The sequence below is a fragment of the Haliotis rubra genome, unplaced genomic scaffold (assembly GCF_003918875.1).
Source record: "Haliotis rubra isolate DU_JTF1 unplaced genomic scaffold, ASM391887v1 Scf551, whole genome shotgun sequence".
Taxonomy (NCBI): Eukaryota; Metazoa; Mollusca; class Gastropoda; order Lepetellida; family Haliotidae; genus Haliotis; species Haliotis rubra.
The window spans coordinates 276,057-289,356 of NW_025767248.1; the positions used below are offsets into that span (position 1 = coordinate 276,057).

The 13,300-nt window shown below is 43.6% G+C and overlaps 1 protein-coding gene across 2 annotated transcripts in view; it reads right to left on the reverse strand.

The window, feature by feature from the left end:
* The window catches only part of LOC124253779, a 227,888-nt gene that overhangs the window by 58,987 nt on the left and 155,601 nt on the right, over positions 1 to 13,300 (reverse strand). For both annotated transcript variants that reach the window (XM_046687612.1, XM_046687611.1), the window contains 3 exons: positions 12,202 to 12,983; positions 8,881 to 9,080; positions 8,586 to 8,723 (listed from right to left, as the gene is read on the reverse strand). In XM_046687612.1, coding sequence (XP_046543568.1) covers positions 8,586 to 8,723; positions 8,881 to 9,080; positions 12,202 to 12,983 — 1,120 coding nt within the window. The remainder of the gene's footprint in view (positions 1 to 8,585; positions 8,724 to 8,880; positions 9,081 to 12,201; positions 12,984 to 13,300) is intronic.

Sequence of the window (13,300 nt, forward strand, 5' to 3'; positions counted from 1 at the left end):
CATGTAATGTAGTGCTTGGAATTAGAGAACATGACTACACAACAAGGATTTATAAAATGCATCACAATGTCATTACCAATAACAGTCATTACCAATAACGCTCCAAACATCAAAATCTGTACATTTTGCCTCACAATGGTATTAAAGTTTGATGAAATAAGAACATAATAGAAATAGTTGCCAAGGTTTTGTGAATCCACTGTTAGTGTTTACAAATTACGTGGTTAGTTAAGATTTAATTATTTTTCAATTAACAAGAAAATAACATTTTCCATTCTTAAAATATGTTAAAAAACACTTAAATATGATAAGTAATATTACATCTGTCTTGTTGAATTGGTACAAACAAGTAAGAAAGTGTAATTAATCATATTTAATTGATTCTTAAAGCAAAGTTATTTCAAGTTATCTACTTTGAGAACCAAACAAATTGCTGTTGGTCTGCCGCGTGTTGTCAACAACATAACATAGAACATTGTATCTAACTGTGGTCACAGAGATTAAATTATTCAGCCTCGGTGTTTTATGTTCATAAATCTAATGTTATATAACAAGTCAACTGCTTGGAAAAACATATTGTTTAACTTTATTCTTGAATTTGTTCACGCCCATGTCATTACCAAAACAACATGTCACTACCGCCGTAATTTCAATGTCATTACCAAAATGGAACACATTTTTTATGATTATACAACCAATTATTTCCTGGAAGCCGTTTAACTTATGGGAGGGTAAACTTAATTCAATGTTTTATCCTTTCCTGATAACTGTTTGAGATAAGAGCTATTGTTGCAAAAGTTATTATGTTTACATTCATGCAAAAAACTAAAAAAATCATAAATGCATTGAAACAATTAAGATAAATTACCATTCATTGCACAAATATACTTATAAATAGCCTCATATGTGACATCTAACAACTCTTTCCATTTCATAGCTGTTTTTAAGCAAAATTTATAACTAGATTTTCCAAAATCAGTATTTTTGCCGTCGTTGCGGTAATGACATTTTGATTAAAGTCACAATGAATTTTACGGAAAATTCTTGTCTGAATTTCTCTGCTGATGCAATATACCAATCATACAAACCAAAGAAGTTTACATGAAGACATAAAAAATATAAAAAATATAAATAAAATGTTCTTAAGAGCAAATGCTGAAATTGCCCTTTTCCATAGAATGACTCACTTACAGCTGCAACATGCCCCATGTCATGTACTTACAGCTGCAACATGCCCCACATCATGTACTCACAGCTGCAGCATGCCCCACATCGTGTACTTACAGTTGCAACATGCCCCAGGTCATGTACTTACAGCTGCCACACCCCCACGTCATGTACTTACAGCTGCAACTCTCCTGTCATGTACTTGCAGCTGCAACATGCCCCATGTCATGTACTTACTGCTGCAACACCCCCATGTCATGTACTTACAGCTGCAACATGCCCAACATCATGTACTTACAGCTTCAACTCTCCCGTCATGTACTTGTAGCTGCAACATGCCCCATGTCATGTACTTACAGCTGCAACATGCCCAACATCATGTACTTACAGCTGCAACTCTCATGTGCTTGGCTCATGTACTTGTAGCTGCAACATGCCCCATGTCATGTACTTACAGCTGCAACATGCCCAACATCATGTACTTACAGCTGCAACTCTCCCGTCATGTACTTGTAGCTGCAACATGCCCCATGTCATGTACTTACAGCTGCAACATGCCCAACATCATGTACTTACAGCTGCAACTCTCCCGTCATGTACTTGTAGCTGCAACATGCCCCATGTCATGTACTTACAGCTGCAACATGCCCAACATCATGTACTTACAGCTGCAACTCTCCCGTCATGTACTTGTAGCTGCAACATGCCCCATGTCATGTACTTACAGCTGCAACATGCCCAACATCATGTACTTACAGCTGCAACTCTCCCGTCATGTACTTGTAGCTGCAACATGCCCCATGTCATGTACTTACAGCTGCAACATGCCCAACATCATGTACTCACAGCTGCAACATGCCCCATGTCGTGTACTTACAGCTGCAACATGCCCCATGTCATGTACTTACAGCAGGGGCAGATAACTGGGGTGTACCAGTGTCTCAAGGTTTGGTGTATAATGTGACACAAGCGTTCCAGTGTCGCCGTATAATGCACTCACAGCTGTAGCAGCATATCCATCATGCCAGACAGTATGACAACTGCTCAACAAAGCTTATGCCAGTCTGTCCTTATTTCAAAGAGAAAAGTACCATGACAAGCCTTCATGCTGTGTGGTTACAGGAGAAGAAGAACAAGGTGGACAGAGCTTGGCTTGTATGTTCTGGGGATATTGACTGGTTTGCACACAATGCCTCAGAATGGTCAGTGTACTGGCCCTTTTAATTAGGACAAGTCCCTGAATATAGGCTGATCTTGGAAAGTCCAAACATCAAAACAATGAAAATTGAATAATATAATTTTTTAAGTAAAACTGATATTTTTATATTTATCCTGACTCATGATATTTTGCTTATCTCCCTTTCCTTTTCGAATGGTAGTGGAACACTTGAATTCCTTGAAGTTCCCGAAGACGACGTAAAAATACACTCACCGACGAGTTACCTCCCTTTTGCCCTCTTCCCGCGCAAACAGTCATGTGACCAGCCTTACTTGTCACTCTCTCCTGAATTTCTGCCCATGCACTTGGATCTGCTGTGAAATCCAAAGTGTCTTCAGCGGGGAGGTTGGGAGGGCTTCTCGTCATGAGTCAGGATAAGTATACAACATCAATTTTACTTAAAAAATTACATGTTTTTACTTATCCTGACTCATGATCTTTTGCTTATAGAATCCGACGGCCTGGTGGTGGGTCAAGCCACTGCGTGGATTCATCAGCTGTCCTTAGATACGGTCTGTATCCCCCCCCCCATGGGAACTGCGAAACGGCATTTCCGTGATCCTATTCTTCCAACTTCCGTTATAACTCGGGGGGACCACTTTCTTGTCTAACTTCAGTCCCAGGCAAGATGTCGTTACGATATGGCTGAAACATTGCCGATGTGACGTTAAATTTTAACTCACTCACTCAGACAGGTTGAATCATGTTGATTCATGTGGCTACAGATAAACTAGTATCTTCTTATTACTAGATATCTCATAACAACCCATAGATTATGATCAGATCTTTATCATATATGAGTTGCGACCCCTTCACGTACAGGTAAGGTCTTTACCCATACAGGATCTTTAATCACTCATGCTAGCCTGTGCTAGACTGTGCGCATGAAACTAATACTGGTTCCATAGTAAAAGTTATCAACAAGTCAACGTGATAAAGGGTGAGATTTTACAACTCAGTGCCTTTGAGGAACCATTAGTTGCTGTGCTACAACGAGAGGCCGAAATTGGTGAATGCCTGAGACGTCTTCAGTGGCTATGTCTCAGAGGTAGTGGCTGGCAATCACTGTGTCCGACTTCCAATAGCAGCCCTCCATAATTGCTGGTATAGAGCAATTTCCGTGCAGAGCCAGTGTTGACGCCAGTGCTTTGACTTCGTGTAGGTTGGAAGCTCTAGGAGGTTCTAGTCCTGCTGCTTTATAGGCTCTTAATATGACGTCTCACATCCAGAACGATATGGTCGTTCTTGAGACTTCTGCTGATGTCTCTGTTGATAATGGGATGAACAGGCGCTTGAATTTTTGTCTCCTTGTGTCAGTCTTTTGAAGATATGTCTTCAGGGCTCTGACCGGACACAAGGATAGGTCTGCTATATCCTCTGGGGCGAGGATTGTAGATAGCACTGGTACGTGGAACTGTCTATCTGGCTGACCAGGTAGTTGGTTCTTGGCAATGAAGTCCCAGCATATTGCCCCCTGTCGAATCTGGTTCGACCAAAGTCCAGCGCATGTATCTCTGATATTCGGGCTGCCGTGGCTAGCACAAGCAGGAACAGAGTCTTCTGTGTCAGCAGCTCGAGGGCAGTCTGGTCTAGAGGTTCGTAGGCATCACTCATAAGATGACGTAGAATTACATTCAGATCCCAGGCTGGAGCTCTGAACTTCTTTTGCTGGTCCTTCAGTTTAAAAGATCTCAGCAGAGCAAGTAATTCTGGTACTTTCGTCAACTTGATGCCTGTTTTCATGGTAATCACTGTACTGATGGCGGCAAGGTATGTAGATAATGTCGAACCTTTCTGATGTCTGGTCTGTCTAAGATGACACAGATATTCAGCCACTTGAGGATGAGTAGCTTTCATCGCAGTGAAGCCTTTCCGCCTTGCATAAGTCTCAAACTTCAGCCATTTGTCATCATACAGGTTACGAGTTGATCTGCATAACGCTAGCGTTACTGCCTTGGCTGCCCTGGCGGAGTATCCTCTTTTCTTCAAACATGTTTTGATACGGTCCACATGTGTAGCTGGAACACTGTCGGGTTCCCGTGGACTTGCTTGGTGTGCGGATGTATGAGTAGGTTCGGCCAATCTGGTAACTTGATTGCTGGACTTCCAAGATCTTCTATTAGGTCTAGGAACCATACTCTCGCTGGCCAGTAGGGTGCGACCAAAGTTAGTTGTAGCGCCTGTGTCTGTTTGATCTTCAACAGTACTTCTGGAAGTAATATCGGGGGTGGAAACGCGTAAGCGTTTAGTCCTTCCCAAGATATGCTAAGTGCATCTGTTGCCCAGGCTTGAGGATCTGGAACTGGTGGCAAACAGGTCTATGCAAGAGGATTCTATTCCCTTATGATGAACGCTTCTGGATGGAGCATCCATTCTGTAGGTGACGGGTGCAGTGGTCGGGAGAGAGTGTCTGCAAGTACGTTCTTGGCTCCGGGTATGTGACACGCCTTTTCCAGATGTTTGCTTCCTCCGTAATGTGGAACAACTGGAATGTGAGCTGTAGCAGGCTTGGAGACCTTGTGGATCCTTGCTGATTTATGGAGAATGCCACTGTAGAGTTGTCCGTGTGGACCATCAGCATTCTGTTGTTCAGTGAGCTCGACCATAGTTGTAAGGCGTTGCTCACGGCTTTCATCTCCAGCAGATTGATGTGAAGATGCTGCTCTATTTTGGACCACCTTCCTGATGCAACTTGATTGTTGAGATGCGCACCCCAGCCCTGCTTCAAAGCGTCTCTGCGTAGAGAATGTGTGTCGAAGGCCGGCCTTTTTAAATAGGTCCCTCTGCAAACGTTCGACCTGTGCATCCATCACAGTAGATACCTCTTGAGGTTGTCTGGCAGCAAGATAGACTGCTGCAATGGTTCCGGACAAAACATCTAGACAGCTAGGAGGGATAGTGACGGAGTCGAAGTTACGCATCCTATAAGTGTAGACTTCATCTTTATCCTTAGAAGGAGACTCCAAGTTCAACCCGTTGGCAATCTACGCTGTAACCTCTGAGTCTTGGAAGACGAAGTCTGCTTGCTGATCCAAAGTCTCCTGAATATTAGTGCTAGGTCTCAATGACTCATCCATCTGGGAATCTGTATCCCTTCTCGAACCTTCATCATCCTTTCGCGAACCTCTATCTGAAGATTCCTCCCTATGCGAACATCTATCTTGAGAGTGCTCACTTCGCGAACCTCTGTAGATGCATCTCTTCGCAAACCTCTGTGATGTGAGCTATCCCTTCACGAACGTCTGTCTCGTGATGAGTGACTTCATGAACGTCTGTGAGAGATATGAGATCTCGATCTAGAGCGGCTAGATGTAGGAGATGGATCCTTCAATGTTCTCGAACGTTGAGGGTTCGCGGATGTAGAACTGTGAGTAGGCATCTCATCTCTTTTATCCTCTTCCACGATGACAGAGTCGTCCGACTGTGGAGACTTTCGCAAAGGTGTACGTTCGTCAACAGAGTCTTGAGATATAGTTCTATGAGGAGTAGGTCTGTGCAGGTCCGTAGGTTCGCGCTTCGCCAAGCATTCGCTTCTTCCTCAAACCTACGTTCCATCATGGCCATCATCTGGTTGGTGAATTGTTTCGTCAAACAGCTGGCCTGCTGTGACCGTTGCAGGGGATGATCTAGTAGTTGTAGCAGTCGATTGAGTCGCTGATCTCATAGGTACTTCGGGTAGAAGTAACGGGGGTCATCAAAAACGTCTACTTCATGTGGAGGTAATACCTCTTCGTTGAAGGATTTCTGCTGTGTTGATTTATTAGCACGCGTAGATTTACCCTCTGATCTGGTAACAGATGCTTTCTCTGCGATGTAGAAGAAGATGACGTCTTTTTCTTAGACTGAGTCAACTGTGTTGTAGTCGATCTCTTCTTGGCCCCCTTACCAGCAGACTGCCCCTGTAATGCACTAAACATAGCACCAGTATCATGAACTTCTGCAGTAGCAAGCAACATACGGTTTGAGGGCTGATCTCCTGTTTTATCAGCCGTGACAGAGATGACTTCCTCACCCCGATCCAAGGCACCTTTATAGATATAAGACAAATATTGATTAAACTGAAGATTTGATAAATCAACACAATAAGTACAGCGCAAGCTGGAAGAACATGGTTTTATGCATGAAGGGCACTGGGGGTGAGGATCAGCAGCGGATAACCTGTGCCTGCAAACACTGCAAGATTTCATGAAATGTAAACAAAGTTACATAACAATGAAATAAAGACACAAATACAAATAATTTGTACAAAATTTGTACATATGTGAAGAGAGTTTCAAGTTTCAAAAAATAGCTCGTTAACTTCGCCTATCTTCGGCAAATTCCGTGATCTTGCAACTTACAAATAATTAATTCCAGTATTGTTTTCGTAATATTCCTCATATCTTTTATAGTTACTAATATTTGGCTACAAATCGATCCATCTTTCACTAGAATATTTTAAATTGTAAACTATTTTGCGACAATCGTCACGACATGCGGCAGAAGTAAGCACGTTTTCGCCGAGGCAGGTCGCAGAACTATCGCTCACATTTATCCGTCTTTCAACCTATTAATTCATGTAAGTACACTCCCTGAGCTATATCTTATATGTACATTGTATATTGACTGCAGAAAACACTGTTTATGTATATGTCAATCCTCATAATAGATTGTAGAGATGAGAATAGCCTGTTTGTATTTGCAGTGCATGTGTTCATCAGTCATCAGTGGAATCAGTCAACAAGTTAGATTTCGCGCGCCAAAAGTGCAGTCCTTTGTTTGTGTGATAGCCCACATCGGTTACTTCCCTTTGCCAACACGCTGTGTGGTGGTAATAGTGAAAGGAAATGTCAACATACTCAGGCTGGCAAAATGTGATATTTACATTTCATTTCTCTGGAGTCTGTTTCTTTTTATATTTTGTTACAAATCTAGTCATTGTTATTTAGCCATTGTAGCATTTGTGCCAACCTAGAACTTTGGTTTTCTAGTATTGTAATTGTTATTGTTAGGTAACTTGAACGCCAGTGGTGACGGATGTAACTCCGTGCTCGTCCTCGCTGTTGAGCAGGTCACCTGGGGGTGAGTTTATTAATCTGTAATGTATATTGTTTATATGTATTCCAGAATTTGTTATGAACAAGCTTTGTTAGATTGGTGATTTTCTTCATTGCGCTGTAAAATAGAAATACTTTTTCATTACAGTCATATGTATGTCAGTCCAACGGTAAACGAACTTGTTTTGTATCTGAATTCTAATAATATTTCCACACACTTATATGTTCAGAATTCATCTTTGTATAATCTGTAAGCTGAAATAGTCGGCAAATTATATCTATATTTCCGTCCATATGTCAGTTCAATACCATCAATGAACTTTGTGCATAACATACAATGTCAGGTGTAGGTGTATAGCATGCTGTTGTAGCAGTACTAAGAAATATTTTTTCATTCTGTTATACAGTGACTGTTGCCTAAGAGTTTGTGATATTTGTATGTTGTAGGTTTTTCTCTGCGTTGTCTCAAGTTGAGAGCATTAAAAAGATGAACTGACCACTCAACCTCCTTGTGTCATATTTTCCGCCCCACACATATAATACATAGTAGTTATTGCCAAATCCATATACAGCATAATTTTGAAGAATAGGACCTAAATAAACAGGATATAATGCCGTATAAGGGACTCCAGTGCTCGCCCAACCATCCGCTTGGGCTAAAAGGGAGAGAGTGACAAGTAAGGCTGGTCACATGGCTGTTTGCGCGGGAAAAGGACAAAAGGGAGGTAAATTGTGGGTGAGTGTATTTTTACGTCCGCTTGGGAACTTCAAGGGATTCAAGTGTTCCACTACCATTCGAAGAGGAAAGGGAGATAAGCAAAAGATCATGAGTCAGGATAAGAAAACAATATCACTTTTTGTTTTTAAACATATTACATTACATATACCATCTTCAGAGATGGTATATATGTCATATCTGTTACATGATATACACCTGGTACATATGTAATATCTGTTACATGATATACACCTGATAAAAATGTCATACCTGTTACATGATATACACCTGGTATATATGTCATATCTGTTACATGATATACACCTAGTTTACATGTTAAACCTAGTTTATGATATACACCCAGTCTAGATGCTATATTTAACATGAATGATATATACTATATGTGATAAGACTATTACACGATATACAACTGGTGTTAGCTTACCTTGACATTTGCCATTGGTCCCCATCTTGAAGCCTTTGCGGCAGATGCAGTGTCCGGTAGTGTCATCACAGCGGTGGTCACAGGTACTGTTCCGACACAGTTCGGAGTGTAAGTTGGCCAAGACGGGATCACTCACATCTGAAATCCCAATTTATCACATAGCTATTCCTTGCCTATCTGGGGAATGGCTTTCCTAACTCAACTACCTGCATGACGTAATGGAAGTCTAAGTGTTTCCAGCCAAATCACACCACTCACTCACTCACTCCCGACTGAATACATTTATTGTTCTCACCAAACCTCTCCACCTTCACAAGCTTCTCGTAAAACACCTCGCCATCTGAGTCCCTGTGGAAAAACACTGTTGCTGTCTTGGACAAGAAGGTTCCAGGAGCATATACAGTGATGTGGACGATGGTGTTGGTGTAGGCCTGGGAGTAGACGCCGCCTATGATGCCAAGGACACACGTGATGGACAAGAGCGTTAGATGAAGACTGCAACACAGGAGATATTGCCATAATGTACTGATGAGGTTCAAGAGATGTCTACACTTGACAACAGTGCTACACAGATGATAGAGACAGCCATAATGTACAGACGAGGGTCACACAATGTCTACACAGATGATAGAAACAGCCATAATGTACAGACGAGGGTCACACGATGTCTACACAGATGATAGAGACCGCCATAATGTACAGACGAGGGTCACAGGATGTCTACACAGATGATAGAGACAGCCATAATGTACAGACGAGGGTCACACGATGTCTACACAGATGATAGAGACAGCCATAATGTACAGATGAGGGTCACACGATGTCTACACAGATGATAGGGACAGCCATAATGTACAGACGAGGGTCACACGATGTCTACACAGATGATAGAGACCGCCATAATGTACAGACGAGGGTCACAGGATGTCTACACAGATGATAGAGACAGCCATAATGTACAGACGAGGGTCACACGATGTCTACACAGATGATAGAGACAGCCATAATGTACAGATGAGGGTCACACGATGTCTACACAGATGATAGAGACAGCCATAATGTACAGATGAGGGTCACACGATGTCTACACAGATGATAGGGACAGCCATTGTGTACAGATGAGGGTCACACGATGTCTACACAGATGATAGAGACAGCCATAATGTAAAGACGAGGGTCACACGATGTCTACACAGATGATAGGGACAGCCATTGTGTACATACGAGGGTCACACGATGTCTACACAGATGATAGAGACAACCATAATGTACAGGCGAGGGTCACACGATGTCTACACAGATGATAGAGACAGCCATAATGTACAGGACGAGGGTCACGATGTCTACACAGATGATAGAGACAACCATAATGTACAGACGAGGGTCACACGATGTCTACACAGATGATAGAGACAGCCATAATGTACAGACGAGGGTCACACGATGTCTACACAGATGATAGAGACAACCATAATGTACAGACGAGGGTCACACGATGTCTACACAGATGATAGAGACAGCCATAATGTACAGACGAGGGTCACACGATGTCTACACAGATGATAGGGACAGCCATAATGTACAGACGAGGGTCACACGATGTCTACACAGATGATAGAGACAGCCATAATGTACAGACGAGGGTCACACGATGTCTACACAGATGATAGAGACAGCCATAATGTACAGACGATGGTCACACGATGTCTACACAGATGATAGGGACAGCCATAATGTACAGACGATGGTCACACGATGTCTACACAGATGATAGAGACAGCCATAATGTACAGACGAGGGTCACACGATGTCTACACAGATGATAGGGACAGCCATAATGTACAGACGAGGGTCACACGATGTCTACACAAATCATAGAGACAGCCATAATGTACAGACGAGGGTCACACAATGTCTACACAGATGATAGAGACAGCCATAATGTACAGACGAGGGTCACACGATGTCTACAAAGATGATAGGGACAGCCATAATGTACAGACGAGGGTCACACGATGTCTACACAGATGATAGAGACAGCCATAATGTACAGACGAGGGTCACACGATGTCTACACAGATGATAGAGACAGCCATAATGTACAGACGAGGGTCACACGATGTCTACACAGATGATAGGGACAGCCATAATGTACAGACGAGGGTCACACGATGTCTACACAGATGATAGAGACAGCCATAATGTACAGACAAGGGTCACACGATGTGTCTACACAGATGATAGGGACAGCCATAATGTACAGACGAGGGTCACACGATGTCTACACAGATGATAGGGACAGCCATAATGTACAGACGAGGGTCACACGATGTCTACACAGATGATAGAGACAGCCATAATGTACAGACGAGGGTCACACGATGTCTACACAGATGATAGAGACAGCCATAATGTACAGACGAGGGTCACACGATGTCTACACAGATGATAGAGACAGCCATAATGTACAGATGAGGGTCACACGATGCCTACACAGATGATAGAGACAGCCATAATGTACAGACGAGGGTCACACGATGTCTACACAGATGATAGAGACAGCCATAATGTACAGACGAGGGTCACACGATGTCTACACAGATGATAGGGACAGCCATAATGTACAGGCGAGGGTCACCACGATGTCTACACAGATGATAGGGACAGCCATAATGTACAGACGAGGGTCACACGATGTCTACACAGATGATAGAGACAGCCATAATGTACAGACGAGGGTCACACGATGTCTACACAGATGATAGAGACAGCCATAATGTACAGACGAGGGTCACACGATGTCTACACAGATGATAGAGACAGCCATAATGTACAGATGAGGGTCACACGATGCCTACACAGATGATAGAGACAGCCATAATGTACAGACGAGGGTCACACGATGTCTACACAGATGATAGAGACAGCCATAATGTACAGACGAGGGTCACACGATGTCTACACAGATGATAGGGACAGCCATAATGTACAGACGAGGGTCACACGATGTCTACACAGATGATAGGGACAGCCATAATGTACAGACGAGGGTCACACGATGTCTACACAGATGATAGAGACAGCCATAATGTACAGACACAAGGGTCACCACGATGTCTACACAGATGATAGAGACAGCCATAATGTACAGACGAGGGTCACACGATGTCTACACAGATGATAGAGACAGCCATAATGTACAGATGAGGGTCACGATGTCGATGTACACAGATGATAGGGACAGCCATAATGTACAGACGAGGGTCACACGATGTCTACACAGATGATAGAGACAGCCATAATGTACAGACGAGGGTCACACGATGTCTACACAGATGATAGGGACAGCCATAATGTACAGACGAGGGTCACACGATGTCTACACAGATCATAGAGACAGCCATAATGTACAGACGAGGGTCACACGATGTCTACACAGATGATAGAGACAGCCATAATGTACAGACGAGGGTCACACGATGTCTACACAGATGATAGGGACAGCGATTGTGTACAGAATGGACACAACTTGGCAAATGAGACTTTTGCAAGAGAGTTTGGACGTAGTGTTTCAAGTTGGAAGGTCTTACCACCATAGAAGACATTTGCGACTTACTATTTTGGCCCCTGATACGTCTTTCCATGTCCTGTCAATGTTGGTTTCCTCAGTTCTTCCTTTGGGTCGGAGTTGTCCGATGTTTTCTGGAAATCCACATAGTTGTAGTTGTCTCCCTTGGCAGGTGTCTGCTGCTTCCACAGACCTTGTTCAGGGATCTTCATCAGTTTTGGGGGAGGAGGGGGGAAGTCAAAGCTGGCATCAGCCTCGACAGGCTGGGGCTGTATGTCCTCTGGGGGAGGGGGTAGGGGTGGGGAATCACTGTCAGGACCAGCTGACCTGGTAGGGGGGGTACACAATGTCTGACTAGATGACTCACACCCAGATTCCCGTGGAACATCATCTGACCCTTTACTGGTGTGAGGGGAGCTCGTACCAAATGTTGTGAAGCCTGTGTTCTTCAGGTTGGGTTTGAGGGAAGTTTGGGGGCCACTTGTGTTGAATCCACCACAGCTACTTGTGTCCAGGCCGCCATTGCTGTGGTTATGTGGGTTGCCAGGATTGGAGGAGTGTGGATTGCACCCTGGATGGGGGGTGTTGGGGACACTGCCATCGGAGAGCCTGTCATCCCCAGAGTCTATTGGGGGGAGTTCAAGGTCAGAGTCATTGATGTCAAAGTAAACTCGGTCTCCAAGGTCAGTCTCAAATATCTCACTACTGCCATATATGGACTGTGAGTATCGGTTCTCCCCCTCCGCTCCATCCATATCGGACGGGGTGTCTTCTGTCACACTTTCACGGATAACACCCAGACGCTGCCCGAGGTCATAGCGCCGAGACACCTGCAATGAGTGAGTGAGTGAGTGAGTCAATGAGTGAGTCAATGAGTGAGTGAGTGTGTCAATGAGTGAGAGACTGAGTGAGTGAGTCAATGAGTGAGTGAGTGAGTCAATGAGTGAGTGAGTGAGTCAATGAGTGAGTGAGTGAGTCAATGAGTGAGAGACTGAGTGAGTGAGTCAATGAGTGAGAGAGTGAGTGAGTGAGTGAGTGAGTGAGTGAGTGAGTGAGTGAGTCAATGAGTGAGTGAGTGAGGTGGTGGGTGGGTATGTGACGGGTTGGATGATCTAGATTACCAGTTGTCATACTTCCATGTTTTGTG